Below are 13,827 nucleotides of genomic sequence, written 5' to 3'. Positions count from 1 at the left end.
ACAGACAGACAGACAGACAGACATAGATAGATAGATAGATAGATAGATAGATATTTTTAAGTTGCTGTTCCAAGCCACATCTTGTATTGTATTATCTGACACTGATGTTCTGGTATGTAGTGAACTTGAAAATTTTTTAAAATGTAGCTACTTATAAAAAGAGTTTGGAGAATCCCATTTGGGCTACCCAAGAGACTAAGAACCAACCCGGGTCTCTGGAACACATGAGACTTCTTCCTGATACTGGGCTCATAGGAGTAGCTATAAGTGGCCTCCAGGGAATTACTAAGGACTTGAGAAAGCAATTCAGCTCCTTCCACACGAACAGGACAGACTGGCATTCCTTCTGGTCCCCCTCTACAACAGACCCCTCAAAATAGAGAAAAAAAGTCCCAGGGTGCATATTTAGCAAAATTTATCACTCTAGCATCTGTGCTTTTCACCCATATCTAGCTGCCAAGCTCCCCTTTTTATTTTCAAGGAGGAAAAATAATCCAGGAAGTGGAGTAGATACAGTCTTAGACAAAAAGGGAGCAATGGTCTTTCCAACTGGATGCTTCTCAGTTTCCACGTCTCACAAGAAAGTCGTATCACTTACAAACTTGAAAGCTGACATCAATTGTTTGAAAAGTCTTTCTATCGGCATACTATGTATCAGCATATATTTCCTAGCATACTAAGCATAATCAGGAATAATTCAAATTATATATATATATATAATGTGTTGTGAATTAACAGTTTTTTAAATTTCATTCAGCACAGCATCACAAATTCTAACAGCAATTTCTCAATCCATTCAAACTGGATTCATTCTCAGCTTTGTACATGCATTAGTTTTGGCAGCCCTGCTTGTCTAGATTATCGATTGCCATGTACTAAAGCAACAATATGTCAGCTAACAGTCTTTCAGAATAACTTAAATGTTTTGGCAAAGTGTTTAGAGTATAATTTGCTATTACTTATTTCCTGATTAGTTTTGTTGAATTATAGTAGAAAGACTAGTTTTTTGTCAGAGCAATTTAATTCCTTGATGAATAGAAAATATCTGCTGATTAGAAATATGGTCATTGTCAAAGAAAGACATTTCACATATCTTTTCATTTTAAGCTATTTGAAGATTTCAGAAAGGAACTTCTCATCACATCTTATTTCCTTCATTACTTCTTTCCCCACATTGCTACCTGTTTGCAAAATACTTTTTGCTTATGTTTTCATCGGCCTAATGAAACGAGAAAATTGGATAGAGTAACTGAAAGAAAAGCCATATCCTAATTCATTCCCTTGATAATATGATGAGCTAAGAGAGCAGAGAATCTTCAGAAGCTACGTGGAGAGTAATAATTGAGCAGCCACTTGCCGTATTCCACCACCTCTCGCACACAACACCCCACTATTTTCTCCTAATTGCTATGAAATAAGCAATTTTGCCTCCACTCAGTCTTGCAGAAAATGAGAAGGAGAGAACTGGGCTGGTAATATGATTTTGCCCTTCCCTCTCCCACTCGTGAGATGACAGCTGTCTTCAGCGATGTGGGGTTTCGCCAGCCTTTTCCACGAACTAGCTGTGAACCTGGGTAAGCGTGATGGAGAAATTGCTTCGGCCTGGTTAATATGACACATCTTCCCCAGTGAATGTGACTTTTGACAAATGAATGGTGTTATGCTGTGAGTTGTCACCAATTTTACAGCCATGACTGCAGGAGCGGTGGGCCTACCGTGGGGTTTAGCATCTGTCGTGTGTGCTGGTAACTGGGGAATCGGTTACTGCTCTTCCCAGAGAGGATTTATATTGGAAAGAAAATATACCAGTTGCACATCACTTAATAAAGTGGCTTGTTTATCTGCAATTGGCTTAAACACTTTGAGAGAGAATATGCTATGAAAATGATGTTCGTATTTTCTCAAACAAGCTTTTGTTATAGCTTCATTTCTTCTTTGATGGATTTTAAATGCTTAAAGAAAACCAAGCGAGTCAGACATTAAATATTCACTTGCAATATATAAAGCAAAATGTGTGAATTATCCAGCACAAACTAATTTTCTTGGGTAATGGTTAACTGCATCTACTGTGCCAAAATAGCAAGCTGTAATAATGTTAAAACAATGAAAAAAAAAAGCTACTGTAAATGCTAACTGTCTTTAACTACATGCAATGTAAAATTTTAAATATATTACAAATATTTTAGATTTAACAGAACAATATGTAATTTAGCTGCAAATTGTAAAAGTACAAATTATGTAAATTACTGTGAAAATCTATTTAATATTTAACAAGATAATAGATGTACTGTTTTCTTACAGGACAAAATATGGTTCTATTTATGGATAATAGAAAAAACAGTTGCCTTAATGTCAACGAAATTACCCAGAAATGTCTCTGTCACACGTCACATTTGATTATATTTCATCTATATTAATTGTTTCTTTTTTTTTTATCAGTTATGTATGTTAATGGGCTTTATGTTGCAGCACTTTGAACAAATTGGTTGAATGAACGAACGAACAAATGAATGAATGAATGACTCACTTGCTGTCACCTACTGGTGGTTTTAGTTTCATATTTATAGTATAATTTTAAAAAATCATTTTTTTCAGTATTCAATTAAAAAAAATTTCTCAGCCAGAATTGATGTGCGATTAATTTGACATTACTTAGACTAATTAATTTGCACATTATGTAATTAATTATATTAAAAAAAATGAATAACTTGACAGCCCTAGAAATAATTCTAAAATATACAGGGAATAAATGTCTAAAACCCATAAGTTATGTCTACAAATTTCCTGGCAACAAGAACTACAAGGGTGTTTTTACACATTGAACACTGACCTGAAGCGCAGTCATCTCCTGTATATCCCTCTTGACAGGCACAGAAACCATCCTTACACACCCCTTTCTGGCTGCAGTTATTAGCACAGAAGATGAGAGAGCAGTCTTCCCCCAGGAAGCCAGGTCGGCACTGGCAGGTTCTGTTCACACAGGTTCCTTGATCTGAGCAGTCGTTCAGACATCTGCCCAGCGAGCAGTCCTCTCCAGCAAAGGCTTCCTCACAAACACACTCGCCATCAATGCACAACCCCCTGTCAGAGCAATCACCTGGACATCGAGGCTCCGAGCAGTTCTCACCGCCAAAGTTACGGTCGCATACACACTCGCCTTCGATGCAAATGCCCTGGCCGGAGCAGTCATTTGGGCAGCGGGGTTCAGAGCAGTTCTTGCCAATCCATCCTTCTTCACAAATACACCCACAAACCTCCATACTGAACGTGCCATGGCCACACTGAGGGACGAAGTCCAAGCGACCTAAGATTGAACAAATATGTTGAAGTTAATTAAAGAAATTAATATTTCTGTCATCAATTACTCGCCATAACGTCAGGGAGAAATTGGCAATTGTTAACACTGTGACTGAATCACTCTGGTCAAACTGGCTTTGTGACCTAAATCAACTGATTCATCAGACTCTACAGTTTTAAATTGATAGTTCACTCAAAAAAATTAAATTCTGTCATCATTTACTCACCCTCATGTTGTTCCAAACCTGTATGAATTGCTCTCTTCTGCTGAACAGAAGTTATTTAGATAAATGTGTGTAACCAAACAGTTGTTGGCCCCCATTGATAAGTCAATATGGGACCAGAAAATAGTTGATAACCCACATTCTTCAAAATATCTTTCGTGGTCAGCAGAAGAAAAAAATTCATACAGCTTTGGAACAACTTGAGGGTGAGTAAATGAAAGAATTGTAATTTTTGTGTGAACTATCCCTTTAAGTATATAACACCTAAATTACAGACTGTTTCTCACACAAGCCTATCATTATGTGTTCTGAAAGAAGTCACACCACTTTATCATAATTTTATAGTGCTTTTTTTTCTGTCATTTTGGTCCTCACTTTCAGTATCCTGGACACTCTTTTAAACATATCTTTAAAAATTACTGCATTTCCCTCAGAGGAAACCAAGTCAAACAGATTTGGAACAAAATGTCGGTGAGTAAACAATGACAGAATTCACACTGGGTGAGCTATTCCTTTAATTTCCATCAGGTTGGACTAAAATTAACCTTATGTAAAAAATAAAAAATAAATACATAATAATTCTGAGGCAATATCTTGCAATCTTATTAGCTCCAGCAAATGTAGCCTGGTTCGATTCAGCAAACAGAGGACTTATCAAAGACTTGAGGGGAAGACCTCTCCAGCAGCAGTGCTGTAATTAATCTAGTTCACAATCTAACCTCATTTGTATAGCTTAATATGACTTTCCCTTTACTACTGCAGTTTCAGCTGTTTTTAGCTGCCCTGGAGGGGCTCCGCAGCCAAGGTTTGCAGGTGTGAATCCACTCGAGGGCCCTTTTGAGATGTTAAACAAGCACAACACTACCACCGTCCACAGTTCTGTTGTCCCTATGGGTCAATGCACAATATAGCCTCTACTTCACTTAGCACCGCAGTCACATCATAACCGACAGAAGGACCAGGATGCACTTTTGTTTTATCCACCGGGTACAATGAGCCAAAAGCCACTTGAAATGGATTCAAGATTAAAGAAGATGAGTTTGATTAATCCATTATAAAACATCAAGGGGCTGTAGATACACAGTCTGCATATAATATATCCTTGCTATTTGATTATGAATATGATCTAAAGCAGGACATATTAACTCTTTCATACAATATGAAAAAGGATCCACGGGTGAGACAACTATCGGAGGATAACCCGGTTCAGTTGCCTGTTTAATGACAACATCAATTGGTACAAGAAAAAATATTAGGGGTAGAAACTGGAGTTCCAGTGAATGAGTTCAGCTTATGAAAAATGGGGGCAAAAACAAAAGTGTTGCGTTTATCATTTTGGTCAGTGTAGTTCAAATCTACCGTATACTGACAAATTGCTCAAGACTTATACTGATATAAAAGTTATAATAAAACTTTATTTGAATACTACTTGTGCACAATGCACATTTCTTATTATATTAAGCCTAAATGGGTTTTAATGTCACTACTGATGAGGATAGTATTATCTTTGAATAATATGGGTCTTTAAATGCAATATATTTAAAGTGTACCTGAAGTGTACTTACAATAGTTCCTCTTTAGCACAATCAAATATACTTCAGTATATCTTTAGTTGGACTTTAGCACTACTTCCCCACAATTAAAGTGCATTAAGTACAAAATTGGTTGTTCCAGTTTAGCAGGCTTTAAGTGTACTAGTTTAGTACACTAAAAGTACAATTGCAGGGTATTTTTATTAAGTACATAAATATATAAATGTATTTGCAGTATACTTAGCATGAAATAAATAAATTTCATACAGTTTAGTATATTTATTTTTCATCATGAGTTTGAAATACTTGGTTTAAACTGCTTGAACATTTTTAACTAATCTTTTTTTTTTTTAGATCATTATCTGTTATATAATGAAAATACCATAGCAGTAAGCATGCTTGCATGAACAAATCCAGTCAGATCTCAGAGACATCACTTTTTTTATATAACACTGCAGGATATGCAAGCAATGTGTATCCACCTCAAAATCTAAAACTTACCCATAACAGAGCTCTCTCCGCAGCAGCTGGAGCTACACTGTGCTCGAAGCAAGGACACCTCCCTCTCCAGCATCTCTACGCGGTTAGCCAGCTGTTCCATGGCGGCAGCCGCAGGACAAGCACAGGCCTGCTTTGGGATATTGATGCGATGGGTGAAGGTCACCTGGCTGTCCGAGTCCACTGTCTCTTCTGTGTACTCTGTCGGCATCTTGTCACTCCCAGCTGTACCTTTGTTTGGCCCTGGTACCGTGTCTAGGTCCACTGAACAGAGTGACTCTAAAGGTACATTGATGTTGTATACATGATTGAAGATCATGGCCTGGGTCTGGTTGCTAGAGGGACCCCCGCCTTCGGGAACCTGTCGCCTCACTCTTGTGGTCCTCACTAGTTTGCTGGTGGGGTTAGGAACAGCTTGAATCCCAAAGAACAGTAGAGCCAGGCTCACTATTGAACCTTGTATTGCCATGGTGCACCCCCACATCACAACTCGGGCACTAGGGCGAGATCATCAACTCCACAAATAGACCTCTGATTGGCACTGTGAACAAAAAGAGACCATTTTTAGCACTAGAAAACAGGAAAGAAAATAGCAGATCTTAACAGCAGCAATATTTTTACTGGCCTCAACCTCAATATACTGTATACATATTATAAATAGGCAAGCAATTTTGTGTTAGCGTTTATAACATTACAAGTAGTCTATTTCATAACATTTAGTGACTTTTTATTAAATATCTGACCACTGATTGACCAATCGGGTATTCCAGAACAGTTTAATTCATCCTAGGTACGATTGCAGGCATGAGAGGTGGGCGTCAATTGCACTGACAGGTTAATCAGCCAATCACAGAAATGAAGAGAACATGATAGGCGGTATTATACGATTGACAGGTCATTGAGCCAATCATGACACAGCCTTTTCTCATGTGACTTTTCACCTGTATCTGGCCTGCCAGAAGTAAAGGGAGGTCAAAAGGGGTGCTGTCAAAACACTGGTATTGTTGTAAGACAGTGGTTATTTTACAAAAACAAGTTTTAAGTGTTAAGTAATCCTAAAATTATAAAATTTGTTTCCGTTAACTGATACTAGGCTAAAAATATGATATAAATATTAGATAAAAAACTTAACCTTAAACAACTTAAACAAAAATAAAAAAAAATGTTTCCTTGTCAACTAACTGAAATAAAAGAAGTTTAGGTTTAAGTTGAAGCACTAAAATGACTAAAACTGACATAAAAAAAAATGACAAAAGCACAACATTTAATATAACTAAAACTTGAAAACTGGAAATATAAAAATAAAAGCTAGTAATAAATATAATAATAGTATATACATCATTCTAAAATAAAACTGTTAAGACACTGTTTCATACAGTTTTGCCTGTCTGATTCTTATCCCTCAGAGAAAATACCCTGCTGCAAAATATTATAATTTTTAGCTAATGCTTTCAGGACTATTAAGTAATTCTTGCAATTTCATCAAATCTAGACAATGTTTGTTTGGTGACATATAAATCAGCATAATTCACAAGAACAGTCTTGAGAAATCCAAATGTTTTTGGGAAGTACGGCACTTATCAGCTCATCCAAACTGTCTCACACTGGCCCCATTTCATCAGGCCCTTTTTACAGTTGAGCACTGAACCTAGTAAAGCAGAACTGTTATTGATTCCATATTTTGTGCTGAAATTATTTTCTGATCATTGTAGACATTAAACCTATAAGCTTTCCCTAAAGCGTGAGAAACATTTGAGTAGTTCGACTAGGAAATTTGATACAGTTCATTGATTTAGTAGAGACCTTTATATGGAATTTTCTTTAAATCTTCCTTAATCCCTTATCAGCAACAGAACTCAGGACAAGAGCAAACTGTAAAATGAATCACTGAGTCAGACTGACACCTGGGCTTTTGGGCTATGGTCAGAATGATAATCTCCTCTGACATTTTCTATTTTTAATGGATCGGCAGACATAGTCTTCCCTACCGAAGAAACTCTTTTTTGTTGCTGCTCAATCACCTGCATAAAAGAAGGAGACTTCAAAGTAAATGTATAGTGCTCTATAATTTCTTATATAATTCGTATGTAGAGAACAAAGCATCCATCCATCCATCCAAATCACTTCAATCCTAATCACTTCACTTTAAACTAGCAATCTAAATGTACTTTCAGATTAATTACTAAAATCTACCGAATATATGTCACAAAAGAATGAATAGTTAAGGGCTTGTGCAGTCATATATTCCTGTCACACTGTGACATCTTATTTCTATCTGTCGGAGCCTAGGGGTGTGTCTAAGTGGGTTGCTCTCGTTTTATTTGTGGCACTGGACCCTGGAGCAGGTGGCTCGTTAATTCCGCCTCCATCCTGCCTCTTATATTATGAGTGGCAAACTTTGCACAGAAGTGGTCTGACATTACAATTTCGCCCTCACACCTTCTACAGAAATATAGTCTGATGAAACAAAAAAATCCAAATCTGCACATTAACAGAGTCTTCTTCACAAATATTAGCCAAAACAATGCCAGTTGTGAAATCACAAAGCTTTTAAAGGAGTATAGTTCACCCAAAAATGCTGAATTTTTCTCACCCTTTGGTCATCCAAGATGTAAATGAGTTGGTATCTCATCTGAACATATTTGTGACCCTGGACCACAAAACCAGTCATAAGGGTAAATTTTCCGAAATTGAGATTTATACATCATCTGAAAGCTGAATAAAGCATAAGCGTTCCATTGATGTATGGTTTATTAGAATAGGACAATATTTGACCAAGATACAACTATTTGAAAATCTGGAATCTGAGGTGCAAAAAAATCTAAATATTGAGAAAATCACCTTTAAAGTTGTCCAAATGAAGTTCTTAGCAATGCATATTACTAATCAAAAATTAAGTTTTAATATATTTACAGTAGGACATTTACAAAATATCTTCATGGAACATGATCTTTACTTAATATCCTAATGATTTTTGGCATAAAAGAAAAATCAATAATTTTGACCCATACAATGTATTTTTGGCTATTGCTACAAATATACCCCAGCGAATTAAGACTGGTTTTGTGGTCCAGGGTCACATTTAAAGAAACATAACATTAGATGTTTTAGAACATTTTCATTTTTGGATGAACAACTCCTTTAGCAGCCAAAAAATGTCCTTTTCCCTGAAGTGTTGAGTTTTGAGAAATGTCTTTCCTATGGTCTAGTGTTCTCTCTAATGGAGAAGATTAAAGAGACTTCAGAACTATAGAGAGACTACAGACCACTGAAGAGACAGTCACTCTCTCTTTCTCTGTCTCTCTCTTTCTCTCATAAAGTATTGTTTGGAGGAGTCAGACCAGGTCACGCAGACAACTCTGCGTTTCTCCTGTTATAATGGGCGGATGGGAAACTTTTCTTTGACTGGAGATCTTGGCAAAGCCTGTAGCCTTTGAAGAGAATGAGTGCCATAACGTTGAATGACAAAGAGGCTCAATTAGGAGAGCTCTCAATTAAATACGACAGGGAAGACCACGGGGTCCTTTGACTGTGCACTTTCCCCAATTTCCTAATGTACTTTTGAATAGCACATGTTTCTTGCTGGGATTTTTCTTTCAGTCACTTAATGGTTGTCCACATGGTAGAACCGCAATCAGAACTGACAGCGCAGTGAATGAAAGGAGTGAAAGGAGCGCAACTGTAAATTCTGCTTTGCCATCACAGGAATAAATTCCATTTTAAAATATATGAAAATAGAATATAGAATATAATACTATCAATTTTGAATATAGAAATGGGGAGCAGAAGAGACGTCTTTTAAAAACATTTAAAAAATCTTACCAACCCAAGTCATTGGTAATGAAAATAAGAAAATAATATTTCTAGAGCTGAAAATTTATTTTATCAGTGCCAACCCTTTTAGATCCCAGTAGCTATAATTGTAATGTATGTATTAACAAAAATAGAAAAATATTTAAATCAATCACTGTTGTTATTGTTAACTAAAACCATTAAAAATATTAGATGAAAAACATAACACAAAGAACATAAAAACTTAAAATACTTAAGTTGAAATACAAAAATTACTAATACAGAAATAAAAATAAAATGGCTAAATAGAAATAAAAAAACTACTAAAACATTGACAAAGGCACATAACAAAATTACTAAAACTTAAAATGAAAGCCGAAAATTTAAAAATAAAAGCTCATTCAATATATAAACAAATACTATAATAGTATATACAGTAATTCATTGTAATATAACACTGAAATCGAATGACATCACTATAGTTAAAATGTATAGTACATTCCCCCTGGAAACTAACTAAAAATATAATATTACAGAGCCAAGCAAATAAATTAAAGTTTTTTTTTTTTCAAAGATTGGTCTGCAAATGTTCTGTTTCTAATGAATGTAAGTGATGCTGTAATTATGTGAAAGAAGAATACGTGGTGGAAAGAGTTGTTATAACTAAGAAAAGAACAATTGCATCATTATTGTCGGAATTTCACAATAAAAGAGCTGATGTAACATCCTGTATTGTATCACCCCTGTTCCTTGGTATTTAAACAGCCTTATCTGCTTTGTGGTGAAGGCTCTGGAGCTGTTGTTGCTGATGATCAGCATTGACCTCCTTTAGAATTATGGTAAACTATGCAGAGAGTTGTGGCTGCCAAACATAATGGTATTATTATAATTTTTGTCAGAATTTGTCAAAAATTGTCAGAGTTAAAGAAAGATATTAAGAATGCAAAATAATTCTCATTGCTGAAAAGAGCTTCACCTTCTTTTGGTAAAATGGCCTATTCTTGTTTTTTAAAATAAAACCACATTCTTGTTTTTTAAAATAAAACAATGTTTACTAGCTAATGACCAACCAAAAAACTAACTAACTAACTAAAGCTACCAGCTGGTCTAACCTGCTTCAGGTGTTTAGACTGTTTTTTATTTTATTTTATTATTATTTTATTTTTTTTGAACATGGTGGCCAGTCTACCAGCCAATGACCAAATTGGACCAAAAAAATAAAAATCCCACAAATGCCAGCTTAAGCTATTTTCCAGCAGTGCACATGCCTGAATCTATTGAAACCTTGTGTTGAGATAATTTTCACCTGCAAGACACATCATCCATTCTCCAGAGAACACACCACTGATTGAAATGTCAGGGCTGAAAACATGAATAAATGTATTTCATGATATCCGATAATTATGTCTCTTCCAGATGTTATGATGATATGACTCCAGCAATGTGCGTATTTGTAATTTTCAAGCAGTAACCTGATGGATGCCCGCATGTCTTCAAGGAGTGCTGGTAATTCTCCTGTGTCCTGCAGGACAATTCTCCTATGGTTCAGTAAATGCTTGTAGTGTTCTTAAGCCATGATTTGCTTAAAGAGAAAGCAGGGGACTTTAAAAACAGAGCGTGCACAGCAGAGTTGTGATAAAGACATGTAGCCCACATGATGTTAGGGCATCAGGAGGTCAACAAAAGCATTAACCTCTCGCCAAGATAACAGATGGGAATGTTTGTTGGCTTCGCATTGCATTTGGAAAAGACTTGTTGATAATGGAAAGATAGCGAGGAACATTACTGCGCACCGTCGCTTTAAGAGCTACAGTACAGTGCCAACATGATGTAAACGGTCTCTAACTGGTCTTAAAGAGTGAAAAAGCCATAATAGATGAAACTGGATAAGATAACGTTGAAACAGCGACAATGTCTGCCTGACACAGTTTTAGTTGAGAATGAAGACTGCTGATTTTCTGAGCAAAAGAACAGACACAAGGCTTCAATGAAACCCTTTTGCTTTTTCTCAGCTTTTCAAAATTCCAAGTCTGTTTTCTAGTTCACATTAAAATGAGAACAAGGTTTCATGATGTAAACACAAGTGTCCCTGCATCAAAGCAGAGTCAGTGTTTTATCATTAATTTTAAGTGAATTCAGTGGTGGATCCTGGCAGACACAGTTCTCAGATCAACATTCACTTCACTATCACTCACCTAATTTATCTCTGTTCCGCTTGCTGCTTAAATTAACTGTGTACAAGTGGGTAGCTTTTTATTGGTTGCTGTCTGTTGGCACACACTTAAGTAGTCTAAGCATTAAAAAAAAGTGTCTTTATTTGCTAAAAGTCAGTAAAGGTCAAGCTAATTAAATAAAATGCCATTGATACATTTTATGCAGTTGCAGTTTTACTTAGTTTATTAAAATGTATATTCCTCCAAGATTTGAACCAAAGACCTTTATCACACAACTCTCACTGTTGTACCAATGAGCTGTGCAATGTCACCAAGATATATTTTTAAATAGATTAATTGTATTATTTAACTGTACACGCTTAAAAATAGAGGTTCTTTACTGGCATTGATGTTTCCATGAAGAATATTTAATATCTACAGAATCTTTACATTCCACAAAAGGTTCTTTATTGTGGAAAAAGGTTCTAAAAAATGATTTTTTACATGGCACCCCTGCTCTCGACAGACGGCACCCCGGTTGGGAAACACTGCTTTAGATTATTAGAATGTTCTTTACATTAATAAAAACTAGTGCTGTCAAACGATTAATCGTGATTATTCATTATTCATATAATTTATATTATAAATAAATAAATGTATTTAATATATAAACATAACATATTTTTCTGAAATATATACATGCATGTGTGTGTATTTATATATACATAATAAATATAAACAGCACACACACATATATTATGCAAACAAAAACTTTTATTTTGTATGCGATTAATCGCGATTAATCATTTGACAGCACTAATAAAAACACAGTTATTTTAAGAACTGCTCACTGAAATGTTCTTTTTGGAACCTAAAATGGTTTTATTGGTTTCAACTGCATTGTTCATTGTTTAACTACAGTCAAGCTATATTCTTATGAAGTGGTAACGCTTCATGTCTGTTGGGGGACCACCAAATTAAAGTGTAAGCAGATATTAACCATGCAGCCTACTAATACTCTAATGACTGGTAGTTGAAATGTAGTTACTTATAGTTAGTAAAATGTCAAAAGTGGAATATCTAAATAGTGTTATCACTTCTTCATAAGAGTAGCTTAACAGTAGTTGAACTTCTTTTAATCATGACTAACTTCTAACTTTACAAGCTACCGTTTCAATGCAGTTTCCTGGTCTAAAGTCTACCTCTTCCCTCAGTTGACAAGGTGTTTCCAGCTGGCCGAAGTGTATCTGGCAGCAGATTAGTACAGTTCTTCCTTTATTTCAAGTTCGTCTAATCTAGTATCGCTTTGTCACGTCTGAGAGAACATGAGGAGCAGTTCCTCTAAGAGACAGCTATGTCTCATACATCTCTTTATCCCTCTCTAGAGAGTCCTCTTTCTCTCTCTCTGTCTCTCTTACTTCGACATGTTTTTCTCATATTGCTTCCTGTGGTATCTTCTGCTTGCACCGGCTAGATTGACATGAAGAGATGTCTGTGTTGCCTGTACTAGGCGCCGTCCTATGACTTTGCAGGGTGAGTGTAAGCCTCAGTGAGACACAGACACAGGCGGATGGGGCGGGGGTTTTGTAACCCCTATTTATGCAGGTTAATGTACAAACACCTCGACGTGGAGACCGCCGCGCACGATGGCCTCGGCCTGGCTCGCAAATGCCCCTGCAACAGAGCTCAGCCCCGCAACATTACAATTCTATTCTCATTATTCCGACGGTGCCTGCCAAATTGCCTTGTCTTTCAGGATCATTGGACACTATTCATTTTCAGCACCTGCGACCCAGCGGGTTTTACTTTGCAGCCTCCTTCTCGCTCGCACTCCCAGAGTTCCCAAGGCAACGTGGATTTAAGCATGTTGGGACACAAGGAAACCGTGTTTAAAGAAAGTATAATGTGAAGGCCACACTCCTTTTCACCAAAAGAGCTGTCAGACGTCTACTTTTTTTTTTTTTACTCTGTCTCCAAGAAATAAGCATTTGTTATTCTATTATTAAAAGAGATACGCATGTGTTATTCTATTATTAGAAATAAGCAATTGTTACTCCATGTAATTACTGAACAATCTGATGCATGACTTATTGAAACTTGAAAGAATTGTTTTTTTATTTTACTTCAAAATAAGAATATATTTATTCATAATCTTCTCTATTTTCATTTTTACCTTCTTTTTTTCTGTCCATTGGCCATCCTGAATTTATATTGTCATAAATAAGTTATTAGTTATAGATATTAACTATAGATAAGGGTTAAAGGTCAAAGATGACATGTGATGTTTGCCTGTAAAATCACACTCTAAATGTTTAAAAATGCCTTTTAAAA

General features: G+C 36.0%; 1 protein-coding gene and 1 long non-coding RNA gene across 4 annotated transcripts in view; one reads left to right on the top strand and one right to left on the bottom strand.

Annotated features, from left to right (window-relative positions):
* Nucleotides 1-1,317, top strand: part of LOC107658357 (uncharacterized) — a 4,075-nt gene extending 2,758 nt beyond the window's left edge. The window contains exon 3 of the long non-coding RNA XR_001630778.1: nucleotides 1,307-1,317. This is a non-coding gene — a long non-coding RNA (uncharacterized LOC107658357). The remainder of the gene's footprint in view (nucleotides 1-1,306) is intronic.
* tnr (tenascin R (restrictin, janusin)) overlaps nucleotides 1-13,827 on the bottom strand; it is a 138,345-nt gene that overhangs the window by 49,170 nt on the left and 75,348 nt on the right. For all 3 annotated transcript variants that reach the window (XM_016446858.1, XM_016446860.1, XM_016446859.1), the window contains 2 exons: nucleotides 5,555-6,092; nucleotides 2,831-3,304 (listed from right to left, as the gene is read on the bottom strand). In XM_016446858.1, the coding sequence (XP_016302344.1) occupies nucleotides 2,831-3,304; nucleotides 5,555-6,035 (955 nt within the window). In that variant the 5' untranslated portion in view covers nucleotides 6,036-6,092. The remainder of the gene's footprint in view (nucleotides 1-2,830; nucleotides 3,305-5,554; nucleotides 6,093-13,827) is intronic.

This window comes from Sinocyclocheilus anshuiensis, unplaced genomic scaffold, assembly GCF_001515605.1.
Source record: "Sinocyclocheilus anshuiensis isolate Anshui unplaced genomic scaffold, SAMN03320099.WGS_v1.1 scaffold375, whole genome shotgun sequence".
NCBI lineage: Eukaryota > Metazoa > Chordata > Actinopteri > Cypriniformes > Cyprinidae > Sinocyclocheilus > Sinocyclocheilus anshuiensis.
The sequence above is the reverse complement of the archived record's forward strand: the minus strand, read 5'-3'. Positions and strand labels throughout refer to the sequence as shown.